Source organism: Pezoporus occidentalis, unplaced genomic scaffold (assembly GCF_034315485.1).
Source record: "Pezoporus occidentalis ecotype Australia unplaced genomic scaffold, CSIRO_AGI_Poc_V1 ctg7, whole genome shotgun sequence".
NCBI classification, from domain to species: domain Eukaryota; kingdom Metazoa; phylum Chordata; class Aves; order Psittaciformes; family Psittacidae; genus Pezoporus; species Pezoporus occidentalis.
Genome location: NW_026916052.1, coordinates 7,713,409 through 7,727,935, shown reverse-complemented (window position 1 = coordinate 7,727,935; position 14,527 = coordinate 7,713,409). Strand labels below are relative to the sequence as shown.

The window sequence follows — 14,527 nt, the reverse complement described above, 5'->3', positions numbered from 1 at the left end:
CACGGTCAGAGGCAGCTCCCATGCTCGTGGAAAGAGGAACCCCAGCTAATCCAGCTCATGACTTTAGATACGTGCTCTTCATACCGGTTTTACTTGTGCTTTGAGGGCTCTGTCTGCACTAAATTAAAGGAAAAAGTCACATGGCTTTGTTCTTTAGAATTTTTTTCCTTTCTATCATTCTTCCATTCATTTACCCAGTCTCTCAAGTCTTGTATGGCACTTCAGGTTGACACAAGAAGGAAGTTAATGCCCCAAGGGAGAGCTGCAAAGCACATAGGTGATGAGAGAAAAGGCAGAGCAAAAAAGTAATCAGGAAACAGACATAAAGGAAGAAGAGATGAAATAAAAAGCTGCAGACATTGGAGTAATATGGAAGACAAAGGAGGCACAACAGGCACTTTAGCACTGCGTATTCTGCTCCTTTTGCTTTGTCCAATTCAACACAAGGCTCAGAGTTTGAAGCCAATGCAATGGCAGAAATACTATTTTAAGGTCTGCTTGTTTTCAAATCAGCTGTCGAACAGATGATTTGGCATCCCAGGCTTTTGCCTAGCCCCAGGAGGGCATCTCTGGCTTCTGCATCCATCAGATTGTGAAGTTACCCAAGAGCAGAAGGGGCAAGGGCAGAGGCCCAGAAAGGAAATGCTTCCCCACTTTTCCCCAGAAGTGTTTCCAAATCCTCATCTGAGAAAAACAGCTTGGCTTTAGCATATGAGAAAGAAATGACCCCAGAAGGGAGGGGCCACCTGTGCCCATTCCAGAACAATTTTGATTCTTATGCAACGTTTTGTATGGGAAGAAAGGCTTTTCAAAGTACACTTAATTCTCGTCGTGGTGCTATAACAGCCATGTCCAAGAGCAGTACAAGGGGCTGATCTGCTTGTGATACAAGGGTATGTTTGAGACATGTGAGCAACAAGGGAAAATACAAGTATTGCCACTGGAAGATTGTGCCGGTTACTGCAGTTGGGGAATGCTCTTGGCTGTGAATTAGGGCGAAGACTGCATCTCATGTCGTGTTAACATAAAGTCCTGTTCTTGGAAGCCAGAAGGTATAATTAGTCTTACTCTATCACATTTCTACTGGGGAAGTCTGTTTCACCACCAACACAGGGAATGAATGCTTGGAGAGCCCAGCCTTGTTTTGCCTGGTGCAACATGCCTGCAGGAAACCTGCACCTACAATTTAATGATCATCATAAGAAAGATTTGCATTTGCAATTGTGGAACAGACAATGCCACCCCCTCAGCAGTTTCTTCACAGCTGATGAGAATGTGAGGACTGAAGCATTAAAGCCTTGATTGAATAAAGTGCCTGGACACAGGCTTGAATTTAGGTGCTGTGATTTAAGCCATGCGTTCACACCATGCTGACTTGAGCTTACCTTTCAGAAGAGTTAGTGGTTTGTATCCCATTGAAAGCTTTTGTATTCAGAGGCTCCACCCTGATCCCATCCTCTGGTACACATACCAGCTTGCTTAAGTAGCTGAGAAGATGCAAGAATACCCTGCAAAACTAATTAGCTGGGATCAGGAAGCACCCTACAGCCTGAGGCTTATTCCCTGTTGTTGGGCTCACAAATTCTGTACTGTAGTTTAACACTGCTAAAACAGGGCTAGTAATTGCCCATGGAGACTATCACAGGTGATAGGAAACAAAAACACACATTTACAGGTCCTGGCCAGCATCCTCACATTGCCTCCTCTGTCACAGCACAGTCAACAAACAACAGACACAGACTCCTGCCAGGTGAGGGATGAACCCCCCTGCCTCGTCATCTTGACATGGTGCTGCATGTGGCTCTGGGTGGCAACCAGCCACTGTCTCCATGGCTCTCCTGGAGCTCCCCATCATGCCCAGATCATTGCCAGTAGCGGGTGAGTGCCACAACCTCCCTCATCATCACTATGCAGGGGTATGGATGTTGGTAATAGCACCAGCTTCAGAGATCCATTGATCTGTGTGGTCTTCAGCACCAAGGCAAGCTGTGGTGGTAGCAGGCAGGGCAGGTAGCACACACCAAGGATGCCTCAGTGGCTCTGCATTGGCACTAGATGTCTGCACCTTGTCCACAGGGCTAGTGAGGCACTGCTTGGCCCAGAACAGCAGTGACCTGCTGGCAGCTGACCACTTTGAGACCATTTCTTTGCTCTGTGCTTCTGCAGTTTGGCTCCTCCCCTATTAATTCCAGTATACCATTTATTCGGAAAGGAGAGATCAGCTTGTCACCCCTCCAGTGCCTGTTTCAGGATTCTGACCTGAAGGTCAGAATCATCTGAAGGATGGCACTCAATCTCTATGCAGTGATAAAAGACAGCTCTCGTTTTGGTCTTCAGCCATCATAGCATCTCCAAAACTTCACAGTGAATCAAACAGATACAGTCCATCTAGTTATTTACTGATCTCTTTACCTGATTTTTTTTCTTTTGACTAATATGGTTTCTAAACCATCAAGTATATCCTAATCTCTTACTGATTCTTCCTTCTTATTGATTCTTCCTTCCCTTTCTCAAAAACACCACCAGAAACTAAGCATTTCTTCGCCCAGGAGAGTGGTAAGTTTATAAGTATTTTGGCAGTATATGTATGTGTATGTGTATAAATATTATGCATTTTATATACTACAGAGTCATCTGGAGTATTGGTACATTCAGCCTGATGAGGAGGCATTGTCTAGCTCTGTGACTGACACCTTGTTATCTCCTTCCACCAATACATATTTGGATGAGTACTAAGGAAATAGCTTTGCTGAGAATATATCTGAGATCAGAGTTTGATTTCCTTGTACCACAGCAGAACAGTCCACACAACAGTGTAGGTGGAGAAAACTCAATCTGTTATGGGTATTAAGTATGCCTTAAGTCACGCTTGTAAACTCTGCTCCTAAATCAGAATGTATATTCCTATCAACGGGAACGTGGGTGCAAACCACAACAAGCTACTGAAAGATTAGGCCAGGAACTGTGAGAAAAAAAAAATAGGGCAGTGAGGCAGAGAAACAGGACAGACGATGCAGTGCTGCCAGCCTTCTAGCTTTTTAACCCAAGTGCCTTGTGAGCAGTTGAAGTGCAGTTAAGTGCTTCCTTGCCAGGGCTCTATCCTGTGTGTTTTCCTAGGACTGTGTTGGCTAGGGGGCTGGTGGTACGCTGAACATTTCTATGTTACCCTGGCTCTCCCCTGCACAGCCAGCTCAGCCCCACTCCAGCCACAGTGGGTGCACAAGCAGACAGTACAGCCTACCTGGGACATGCCTTTGAAGCCCTTCCTGTGGCTGGCTCCACTGCGGTCAGCAGCATGGACTGTATGGCCAAGTGCCACACAGAAATGCTGGTGTGTTGTTCGTAGGGCAAGAAAAAAGATGTGTCCTTGATATCGAAAGTTAAAGAGAAAGCATGACAAGATAGAAAAACATAGTCCTAGGAAATGTGTTCAGCAGGAAATAAAGGCAGCAATAGTCTCTGGAATTCTGAGGAAAATATTTTTTGTTAACAAAAGACTGAGGCTTCAAGTGAGTCTGAACATATCTTAGTTGATGGAAGTCCCTGTTAAGGAGAAGGAGAATGTGGAGATGTCTTTGACCTCTCCACATCAGAGAATAAAGGAACCTGATGCTTTGGTTCAGGAAGAAGAAACAGAATTCCTAAAAAATGCAGAACTTCAGGTTCTTTATCTGCAGCTGCAGTTCAGTTGGTTGTTGCTCACCAGCTAACACCTATTTTGTGTTATCTCAGTTCTACAGAGCAAATGCTGTGACCAAACAAACCTATGAATAGAAGAGAACAAGTCAATACTGGTTTTGGAAGCAAACTGACACAGCTAGTATAGATGTTCATGCTGAACCTTCGGCAAGATGAACCACCACATCACTGTGGGAGACAGAAATCCTGAAACTGGAGTCCTAAAGAGCAGCTTTTGTTCATGTGCAGGGGCTGAATTGTTACTTGGTTTACAGACACTGATTGCCATGGCTTCGTGATGAATTTCCACAGATGAGCATCTTGTCCCATTTCTGTTGCAGGTATAAAGGAGAAAGCTGGAAAAGGTGGAAAACTAAAAAAGCCAAGACTGCTTGTTTTTACTGTATTAGAATCAAACTCATTTCTTATTGTGTTGGTGAGGTTGAAGTAGTACGTGAATTCCTTGTTGGTTGATGAGAAAATAAACATGAGCCGGCTTCAGTGTGCGCTCACAGCCCAGAAAGCCAACCGTATCCTGGGCTGCATCAAAAGGAGCGTGACCAGCAGGTTGAAGGAGGTGATCCTGCCCCTCTGCTCTGCTCTTGTGAGACCTCACCTGGAGTATTGTGTGCAGTTCTGGTGTCCTCAACATAAAAAGGACATGGAACTGTTGGAACAAGTCCAGAGGAGGGCCACGAGGATGATCAGGGGGCTGGAGCACCTCCTGTATGAAGACAGGCTGAGGAAGTTGGGGCTGTTCAGCCTGGAGAAGAGAAGGCTGCGTGGAGACCTCATAGCAGCCTTCCAGTATCTGAAGGCGGCCTATGGGGATGCTGGGGACGGACTCTTCATTAGGGACTGTAGTGATAGGACAAGGGGTAACGGGTTTAAGCTTAAACAGGAGAAGTTCAGGGTAGACATAAGGAGGAAGTTCTTTACTGTAAGTGTGGTGAAGCACTGGAATGGGTTGCCCAAAGAAGTGATAAATGCTCCATCCCTGGTGGTGTTCAAGGCCAGGCTGGACAGAACCTTGGGCAATATGTTCTAGTGTGAGGTGTCCCTGCCCATGTCAGGGGTTTGGAACTTGATGATCTTAAGTTCCTTTCCAACTCTGACTATTCTATGATTCTGTATACACTGGATAGAAGAGACAGACAGTTCAGCATTTTCATTCAGCGACCTTGTGGCTTTATGCAGTAAATCTTCTGCATAAGCTTGTTTCATATTTGTGTTCAAGCTAGATCACCTTAAAAATACAAATTATCCCTGAGCCTATGATTTGTCTTTGAAAAGAGACTAGTATTAGAAGTGGTTCAAGAAAAATAGAAAAACTTAGGTCAAAGGGAAATGTTTGGCTACTTGAGATTCTTCATTTTAAAAATTCAACATTTGAGAAAAATCCAAGAGTTGAAAGAAGTATTTCCCTTCTGAAATGAAGTTTTCATGCACTCTGCTCTGGTTCATCTCTGTCAGACAGGCTCCCAGTCGGACAGCAAGAGAAGAAGAGAATTGTATTGCAAAGTTGTATTCCATGGTGCTTGGTGTTCAGTCCAGTAAAGTAGAAATGAGACATGAGAAAACTGGGCTACAGTTTTCCTGCAGAACCACAATGTGATATCCACAGTGAATTTTTGATTTTAAAATCCTAAATTAATCCATGGACTTTTAGCCCACTTTCACAGTTCAGATGGAAATTCCTTTATTAAATCCCAGCATCACATAGCAATACACAGCTCTTTCAGTCATGTCCCTACAAAGCTCTTGTTTTTTATTGCTTATTACCTAATTACATCCCAACATGATAGTTACAGTTGCAAGCATGCTATTAGATGACTTGTAAAGATATTGCCCTAAGGACTCACAGACCTATCCTGACTGAGTCCAAGAGCGTTCAGAAAAGGCTGTCAGCAATTCCTATGTCATTTACTTGGATTTTTTGCCTCCATGCATCAGTTATCATCCTTTTAAATAATTCTGCAATACAAGGGATCCTCAGCACCACAGCTCTTTCTCTTGTATGCAGAAGAGTGGAGGGGGATAGGTGGACAAGCAGACTTCAGCGAAAAATTGTGACTGTTTAGCAAACCCAACCAAAGAGACTAAGGTTTCACAGGAACAGGCATCAAGCATTTTACTTAACCAACTATTCCTGAAGTCTGAGAGCAAATAAAGAATAATGGCTAAATTCTGTGATAGGTTGGAAATGCATGTAAATGATGAGTGTGTGATACACAATAAAAATAAGAAGAGGGGTAAAAGAAAGAAGGCAGGCAGAGTAGTACAATCAGGAACAAAGATCATTTCAGGACAATCTTTCTTTCTAGAGCAGACACTTCATACAACTTAGTCTGACCAACAACTCTGTTTCAGGAAGGATTTGGATATCTGTTGATGGGAACCTCCAAGAACAACACAGGTTGAAGGATAGAGCACCATGGTACCAGAGCCTTCTCTCATTATCAGTAACACAAAATGCCTTAGTTTCTGTGAGGTAAGTGGATATAACCACACCACCTAATCTCAACCGAAACAAAGCAAAAGCTAAGTTTACTTGCTACTTGGCACTCACACTTTTTCTTCTAATCTTTTATCATGGAAAGCTCTGACTCATCTCTGTCACATCTCTCATATTTTCTAATCCTGGGACTTCTGCTTTGCATGACTAAAGCTAAAATGGTCTAAACTGCATAGACTAGTTAATCATATACGCTGAGTTATTTCTTCCATTCTTATCCTGTTCTCTTCTTAATGGTTTCCTGTATTATCTTACGTGTATAAAATGAAAATGTGGAATACAAATACTCATTCCTCTATTGCCTTACACTACATAGCAGTGGTTGCCCTAATGCTTGGTAGCTGGTGGGGCTGCCATCAGGCAGGTGCATTTTCTCTTGTGATATGTCATGATGCTGGGTTTGGTGCTAGCGTTTGTGCAATTGGTAACTGGACCAAGAGGGAAGTAAGACTCAGAGTGATTTTAGCAAGGGTAAATTTCTGTCCCCAAGGTAAGAGCTGCCACCTGTAATACATGTTAGGACTAAAGGGTAGGTCTACAGACAGTTAAAGAGCCTCTGAAACCCAAGGACAGAGGAGACCTCACATTCAGCGTGGCTGAAGATAGAAGCTGTCTGAATAAGCAAGGTTTTGTGAAGGACTCACGGTGATGTATCATTAAGAGGGAGATGTCGCTGAGGCTTTGCAGGGAACTGAATGCCAATGGCCAAAGATTCAGCCGAAGCATAACGAAGAGCGGATCGGAGTACAGAAAGAAGTGAGGCTGGTTTGTGAAGAAAGAAGAGGGTTGTGAAAAAAGAAGACAGCTGCTCTGTACTTCATTAAGGCTCAGGTTCCCCTCTCTGTGACCTGGTGGGAGGCAGGAAGGAAGGAGGAACACATTTCCACTTGCAAAGGACACTTCTAAAACAATAGATACAGAAATATGTTATGGAGATTCGTTGAGAGCTAAACACTTACTGGTTTTAATAAAGACATTTATTCTTCTCCTTGTCCAGCAATATATTCTCCACTCATTTTCATACATTTTAAAATTTTATATTTTAATTTTTTTTAATATTTTTTCCTCCTTCAGCCTCCAAACCCACAGAAAGATGGGCAATAGAAAACCTTGTTATTTTATATCAGTTTCTCCCAAGTTCACAGCATCATTCACATTTCCTTGCTTCCTAGCACTCTCCCTCTTCTCCCCACCCTTCTCTGACTTGGGAAACTCCCTGCAATTGTCCTCTGGCTGCTTCCCCCTCCAGCACTGTGACAGGACACAGAGGTACAAGTCAGATGCAGAACACCACATGTGCTGCACCCAGGCAGCTAAATGTGGCCATGAATGCATCTGGCAGCTTCTGTACCCAAATGGTCTGATTTCCCCTCTGGCTGTGGGGTTGCACAAGTGAAGACAGCCTGGAATTGTTCTCCTGGCCAGCAGAAACGTGTCTGGGCAGCACCCACCTCACTCTGGTGCTGCAGAGCTCCTGACACGTGGCATCACCCCTGAGTGCTCATCGCTGGCATGCCACCAGAGCTGTGCAGGTGGGAAAGATGAACGTGCGGCTCAAGTCAAGAGCAGGAACATCTCCAGATCCACCTGTGCTCACCTGACAGTCAGTCCATGGAGTTACAGGCAAACAATTCTTCCAACTTTCACCAACCTGGGTGATGCGGTAATGGGACAGACAGGGATTTCCAGAGCCCAACACACTGGTTTTGGGCCCATCTACCCCTAGCTTTCTGTCTGCTATTATCAACCCTTTTCTCATCAAGCATTTCAGAGCAGAACCTAAAATGCATGAATCATCCAAAAATATCTCTGGCTAAGAACAGAAAAGATATCTGAAAATAGCCTTACCAAACTATTTTTAGGGGCCTAGGGTATGCTAACTGTAGATCGCCCATCTCTCACTAGCCACCTTATTCTTACCTCAGATAAGGCTTTTAATGGGTTTTCTCTGGTTTTCAGGCCCTCTGCCACACACCCTAAATCCATTTTCATAAACAATATGCGGTGGGTCTTCATCACTCAGAAAAAAATATGATTAATTCACCTCTATCAACTTTGATTGTCAAAATCTCTCAGTAGGGTTTCGGGATTAAGCAGTAATCCTTGCTTTTGAAGCCTGCTGTTCCCTACTGTTCTCACAAAAACACACCACCATGATTTCAATTAACAGAATTTTACAACTGGCTTTATAACAACTAAGTAGCCACTAAGGAGTCTTCATCCTAACCCTTATTCTGAACTTAATCTTGTTAGTCTTTATCTTTTGTTTTCTTAAATCTTAACTTCAACCATAGCCTTACTTTTACTATGAGCAGATGATTCCTGCTGGCCTCAAAACTGGCTGGTGATGCATACTTTAAGCTTGCTTTGCAGAAGCCAACAATAAATCCAGCTCTCATACCTGTTGCATATAAACCACAATCCATCAGTTACCACCCTTTAGGGAACTGTGCGTATGCTAGGATCATTATGACATGAGTAGGATAAAAGATGTCTAGCGAGTTCTGTGGTGGGTTTTGGCTTAGGGTAACTTTAACCCTAAGGTTTACCCTAAGCCTAACTCTTACTTTAATGATACTCTCATCTCACATAACTATATGTCATTCTGCCTCATCTAGTATCTGTGAACCTTACTGGATCTATTTTCCAGTGTGCCCTTCAACCCTCTGTTGGTTGGTTGAGCCCAGCTCTTTAGTCCACACTCCTCTGAAACCTCATCTCAGTTCCTAACCTTTGTTTGAGCTGAGTAATTATGGAATGAATTTCAGCTGAAGAGCAGTAATAGCTGAATGACCATCAGGAAAAATTGCACTGCCCAAAAGTGCTGCCAAAGCTCATCCTTTAAGGGTTTCTGTTATGGCTTGTGTAAGGATATAATTAGGAGATCTGACTCCCAGGTACTCAGAGGCTCTTTTATATACTGGCTCCTGTATCAATCCCTCTAAAATGGCTTATATAATCCTAAATTGTTGGGTCATGTTTAGTGAATGAATTGCATGTTCTTCTCAGATTGCCTTATGCTTCCAGGAATTGGAGATATAAAATATGAAAATGACAAAATTAAAAATAAAAAAGATAAAAAGGTAACACTGCTAGCTTTGTAAATACAGGATATTTGAAAATGTTAGTATATTCCATTTACATGCACTGCGAAGCTGCTCTGTCCCACCAGGTTAGTGCTGGAGAGAAAAGTTTTGGGATAAACTATCATTCATGTCACATCTTACTGTATATTCAGTATAGACTGAAATTAACAGAGTATCCATATACTGTGGGCTCCATGTTTTCTTATTGTAGCCTCCTTGTTCTGTATCTGAACAGTTAAACTGATTCAGAAATAGCCACTCCATCCCTTGGCAGCATCTGATATAAACACTCCAACGGTCAGCAGGCATGGGGTCACCATGTGCTATCCAAGCTTCCTCTCCTGAAGGATAAGCTGTGTTTGTGACCTATTCCCTCAAGACCAAGTTTCACGCTGCTGCCATGGCCATGTAGATGATGACTGATGATGCCCCAGGGACTGGTCATGACGGAGGTGCTGTGCGTGTGAGGGAGGTATCACCAGCCACCAGCCCTCTGGAGACACAAAGGCCAAAGCATCCCTGGCTTCGGATTGCATTTGCATAGTGGGCTATGAGCCCAAGTACCTGGTCAGTCTTGAAATGTTAATATGTTCCTACAATGACCCTTCTCATTATTCATACGCGTATTTCATTTTGTGGGAAAGGAACAGGGTTTTTTCTTTTTCAGAAGTAGCTTAAAATTTTTTTGTCCCATAGCTTTTGAACGTAAGGTACATGTTGATCGTAAAGTTACAACTTAAGCCAACAAAAAGCAATTAGAAGTTGTTTTATTTCACTTTGTTTCTTTCCTAACTTTATTCTGACCCTCCCTTTGGGGTCATTTATTTCTCACATTAGTTAGTAGTTTTTCCCATTTGGGGATTTGGTAGTTTTAGTGAAACATCTAAAGGAGAAGACCAAGAAAACTCTCTCCTTTTTTGGCTAAGAATGTTTGTTCTGCTAGTATCTGAATATAAAAACAACCTAATACTTGGGGCAAAAGCAGGGGACATCCTCAGGGGACTTTTCCAAGAGTTTATCTACTCCTAGGCCTGTTTGAACTTTTCAGGGGAGAGAGTTTAAAAAGATATTTGGTTCACATTGCTGGGTTGTTTTGTTTTAGTAGAATAATCTCAAGGTACAGTTTTTACCAAGAGAAATGGATATATAAAACTAGCACAATGATGTGCCTGTTCTCGTTGCTCTGTGGTTTCTTTCTCTCTTTTTTTTTCATTCTGTGAATTATTTTTCCTTCCTTCCCTTCATTTCTCATTCTTTTTTTTCCTCACCTTTTATCTTTTTTCTCTTTCTTTCTTCTCTTTCATTCTCCCTCTCCCTCTTTCTCACTTTGTTTTCTCATATTAAAAAATGTAAGATAAATTTACGCATCAACTTGTATTATTTTAGATGCCATGTGGTGGCACAGTTCTAAATTGAGATTTTTTTTTTCCTTCAGATCTTATCATCAGAATCATCCCCAAATAGATTTCCTACTCACTTTGCATTTGTTTGTTTAAACTGTGTCTCTTGGTATTGTAGCAGCTCAAGACAACTTTCCACTTACTGCCATTCAGTTCCCACAAGAGTTAAGTCCCAGGCTTTCAGCTAGATGATTTGCCAGTTACTGAGTGATGCCATTTGAAGCACAACCTCAGATGATGAGCCTGGGGCCCTTTATTTGGCATGCCTCAGACATTTGGAGCAATGGGAGAACTGCACACTTCTTTTTGAGTCATGGTCAGAGTCGCTATTTGCTCCTGCTCTTACCAAAGGCAAATGGTTGGAGAAGGTAAACTTCAGCTTCTTCAAGGAAGTTCTTCACCAGCTTCAGGGAAATCTGAACAGACCATGGATGAATCTGGAAGGCGAGGATTCATTCCATTCTCATCTCTGAATGCTCTCATGTGGGAATGACCTTAGTAAGTCCAGAACTTTTTCTTCTTTGTTTTACTCTTCAGAGAGAAATGCTCTATTTATACAATTATATGAATCAAGAATTTTCTTGGGTCTTTTCATACTCGAGTCTTTCCTTCATACTTGAGTCTTCTAATTATTTTATTCCTTTTGTATTAATTTTAACTCTCGAAACAGATAGCTTCTCCTCTCCTTCCCTCTTCAAAGCTTTACTATACTTCCGGCAGCACAGTGTTTGGGTACCTTCTCTCTGCAGTTTTTGCAGAACACTGCTTGTGAGAGGTTTGCCACTCATTCTGGTCACTACATTTACTTATTGCATTCATGCTCACTGCTCTACCACATTTCCCAGCTATGTTGTTTGCTCCCTCTGACTGTGTCTGAGACAGTGGCATGGTCAACATGCAGGTGGGATAATCAGTAATGTTTTAGTGCAGGTTTAAACGCCAGCAAGCTCTGAGGCTTCATAGGCTGTTTACTGAATGCTGTTTTTCATACTGTGATATCTTGTCTTAAGAATCTGTTTTGAACCCAGGCCTCATGAAGGAATATTTATGACTGGGGTGAATGGCTCTGTTTAAATAATAATTGCAAAAGTTGCCCCAGTAAAACTTCTTTACCTTGCATTTGATGTTCTTAACTGCTCAAGGATGTGGGTAAATTCTCATTATGGCGTTTAATGAACAAGGCTGCTTATATGGATGAATCAACCAAGTCAGCTTGATGACTGTCAACGGTTAGTCCCTGTTAACATCAGTAAAGCAGCAAGGGTCCTGAATGTGACTCTATCACCACAGGGGCAGTCAGGAACTTAACAGGGAAGGGAGCATGAAATATTCATATGAAAAACAACTGAAGCAACTGCTGCTAATTCTCTGTTATGTATTAAAAGGAGACATACAAAAGGATAACTTGTTCCATAACTCACCAAAACAGCAGTTAAAACCATTACAACAATGGAAGGGAACCTGAGCAACTACTTCTCCTTGTGATGGATTGGATTTGTAATGCTTGCAGGATATTTGAAGTTGTGATAAGTATTCGGAGTGTGTAAATGTGGTTAAATTATGTTATGCTGTGATAAATGTGGCATTTGCATTCCCTCCACCTCTGTACTAGGAGGGAATACAACGCTGAGTAACTGAGTATTACTTTTACTTAATTAAAACCCTTCCTGGAAAAATGATGTTGGTATCAATTTATTTTTTTTTTAAACCAAAAAACTTATGAGGCAAATTCACTTGAAATACACATTAAACTTAAAATTCATATCATTAGCTTCAACGGGAGCTGAATAGACCTGTTTCGCAGCAATCCAGGCCTCTAAAAAGAACCACCAATGCTATCTGTGGCCGCTATATCATGAAAGGTTGCAATGTTGATGGACACATTGCTTGTCTGATTGCTCTTTAAGAGTATCTGTTTAGCTGCGGTTTAGCACTCATATGCTGAACCCCACTGAGAAGAAAGCTCAGGATTTCTCCTAGTATGATGGGCTTAGCAGTATTTAACATTGCCAAGAGTAGTTCCAACTGGGTTTCAGCTAGCATCAGTATATGAAAGCTGGTTTTCTGTTTGCTAAGGCTTTCAGATGTGACCAGAAATTGTGGGTCCACAAAACAGAAAGAAAAGGGGGAGGGCAGGAGCACAACAATGCTCACAGTATATTTTTATACATATTTACAGAAGGAAGATCTGTGCTATCCAAACTTGACCTTTCCTCATGGATGAGTCAAACATAACGTTTCATCCCAGCGAAGGCACAGAGAACATCTCAATGCACAGAAACATTTCTACACAGGAAAGGGTCTGGGAGATATTGACCCCACTTTGGGTAATTATGATCATCTCCTTCCTGGGTTTTTGTGAAAATGGAATTGTCCTCTGGTGCCTCTGCTTCCAGATCAAAAGAAACCCATTCACTGCGTACATCACACACCTGTCCATTGCTGATATCTCCTTACTGTTTTGTACCTTTGTTCTGTCAATTGAGTACATTGCTGGTTTTGGATTTGCGTATGGTTTTTACTATTACATAACCACCACACTATCTATTGTCTTCCTTCTTGGATACAATACTGGTCTCTATCTCCTGACAGCCATCAGTATTGAGAGGTGTCTGTCTATTGTTTACCCCATCTGGTACCGCTGCCACCGGTCACAGCACCAATCGGCAATTGTGTGTGCAATTCTGTGGACTTTCTCTTTTCTGATGACAGTAGCTGAATACCTAACATGCAAAGATGATTCAACAAAGGAACAATTTGACAATGGCAACCACTGCCAAGCACTGCTCATCTTCACATGGATCCTGACTTTCATGATCTTCATTCCTCTAATGATTCTGTCCAGCCTCATCTTAGTTATCAGGATTCATCGTAACTCCCTGAGACCTCATTCGTCAAAGCTCTACATCATCATTGTGGCCACAGTCATTGTCTTCCTCATCTTCGCCATGCCTATGAGGCTGTTGTATCTTCTGAATTACCACCACTGGTCGTCTTTGCTCAGCCAGCAGAACCACGTCACCATTGTTCTCTCCACCGTTAACAGTAGCATCAACCCCCTTGTCTACTTCTTCGTAGGAAGCAGCAAGAAGAAGAGGTTCAAGGAGAGCCTCAAAGTGGTTCTTAGTAGAGCACTTGCTGATGGGTTGCGGCCAAGAAGCCAGGAAGTTGGCATGAGTTTGGATATAGCTGAAACAATTTTCTAATGCTTAGGGGGGAAACTTTAGGGACAAATAATTGGACGTGGGAGGTTTAAAAAGCCACTGCAAAATTAAAAGTATTTTTCTTCCACAGAATGTAAAAAACAGTGGTGAAATAGTACTGTTATCTTTGGTGGCTGAGCAATGGAAAAATATGGACTAGAATAAAGATAACTTCTATTTGTATTTTCTTAATTATTCAAACACATGCTACATCCTGATGTGACTATGTCAATCAAAGATACCACAGTGGAAAAGAGACAGGCCAACAGAGAATATATAAAAAGGACACAGAAATATGTTATAAATAGTATGACATTTATACAAGCACCGAGCACCCATAAATGCTATTGAAGTCATCAGGGCCTGTGTGTATCCACATTTTTGAAAGTCAAACCCACTAAACGCAGGATTCATGTTACATACTGGGATTGAGTTTTAATGGTTTCCAGGTTGTTTAAGTGCGCAAAAGAGCTGCTCCCTGGGGGAAACGGAGGAAGAAATCCACGTGTGGGAGTAAGTCCCCATATATACCCAAAACCATACGGCGCAGCTTTGGTCTATCAAGACCTTTAAGTATATATTAAATCATCAAGTTCCTCTGTGGTTAAGGGGCTACGTTGTGTAATCTCCAGCAACATCAGCATT

General features: G+C 42.2%; 1 protein-coding gene across 1 annotated transcript; it reads left to right on the top strand.

Moving 5' to 3' along the window:
- Positions 1 to 12,816: 12,816 nt before the first annotated feature.
- Positions 12,817 to 14,527, top strand: MAS1 (MAS1 proto-oncogene, G protein-coupled receptor). The gene has a single exon (XM_062641643.1). The coding sequence runs from the start codon at positions 12,896 to 12,898 to the stop codon at positions 13,883 to 13,885; it is 990 nt and encodes a 329-aa protein (XP_062497627.1). The 5' UTR covers positions 12,817 to 12,895; the 3' UTR covers positions 13,886 to 14,527.

Coding starts and splice junctions, on each gene's coding strand:
- MAS1 (XM_062641643.1), top strand. CDS start 12,896: ATGGATGAGTCAAACATAACGTTTCATCCCAGCGAAGGCACAGAGAAC.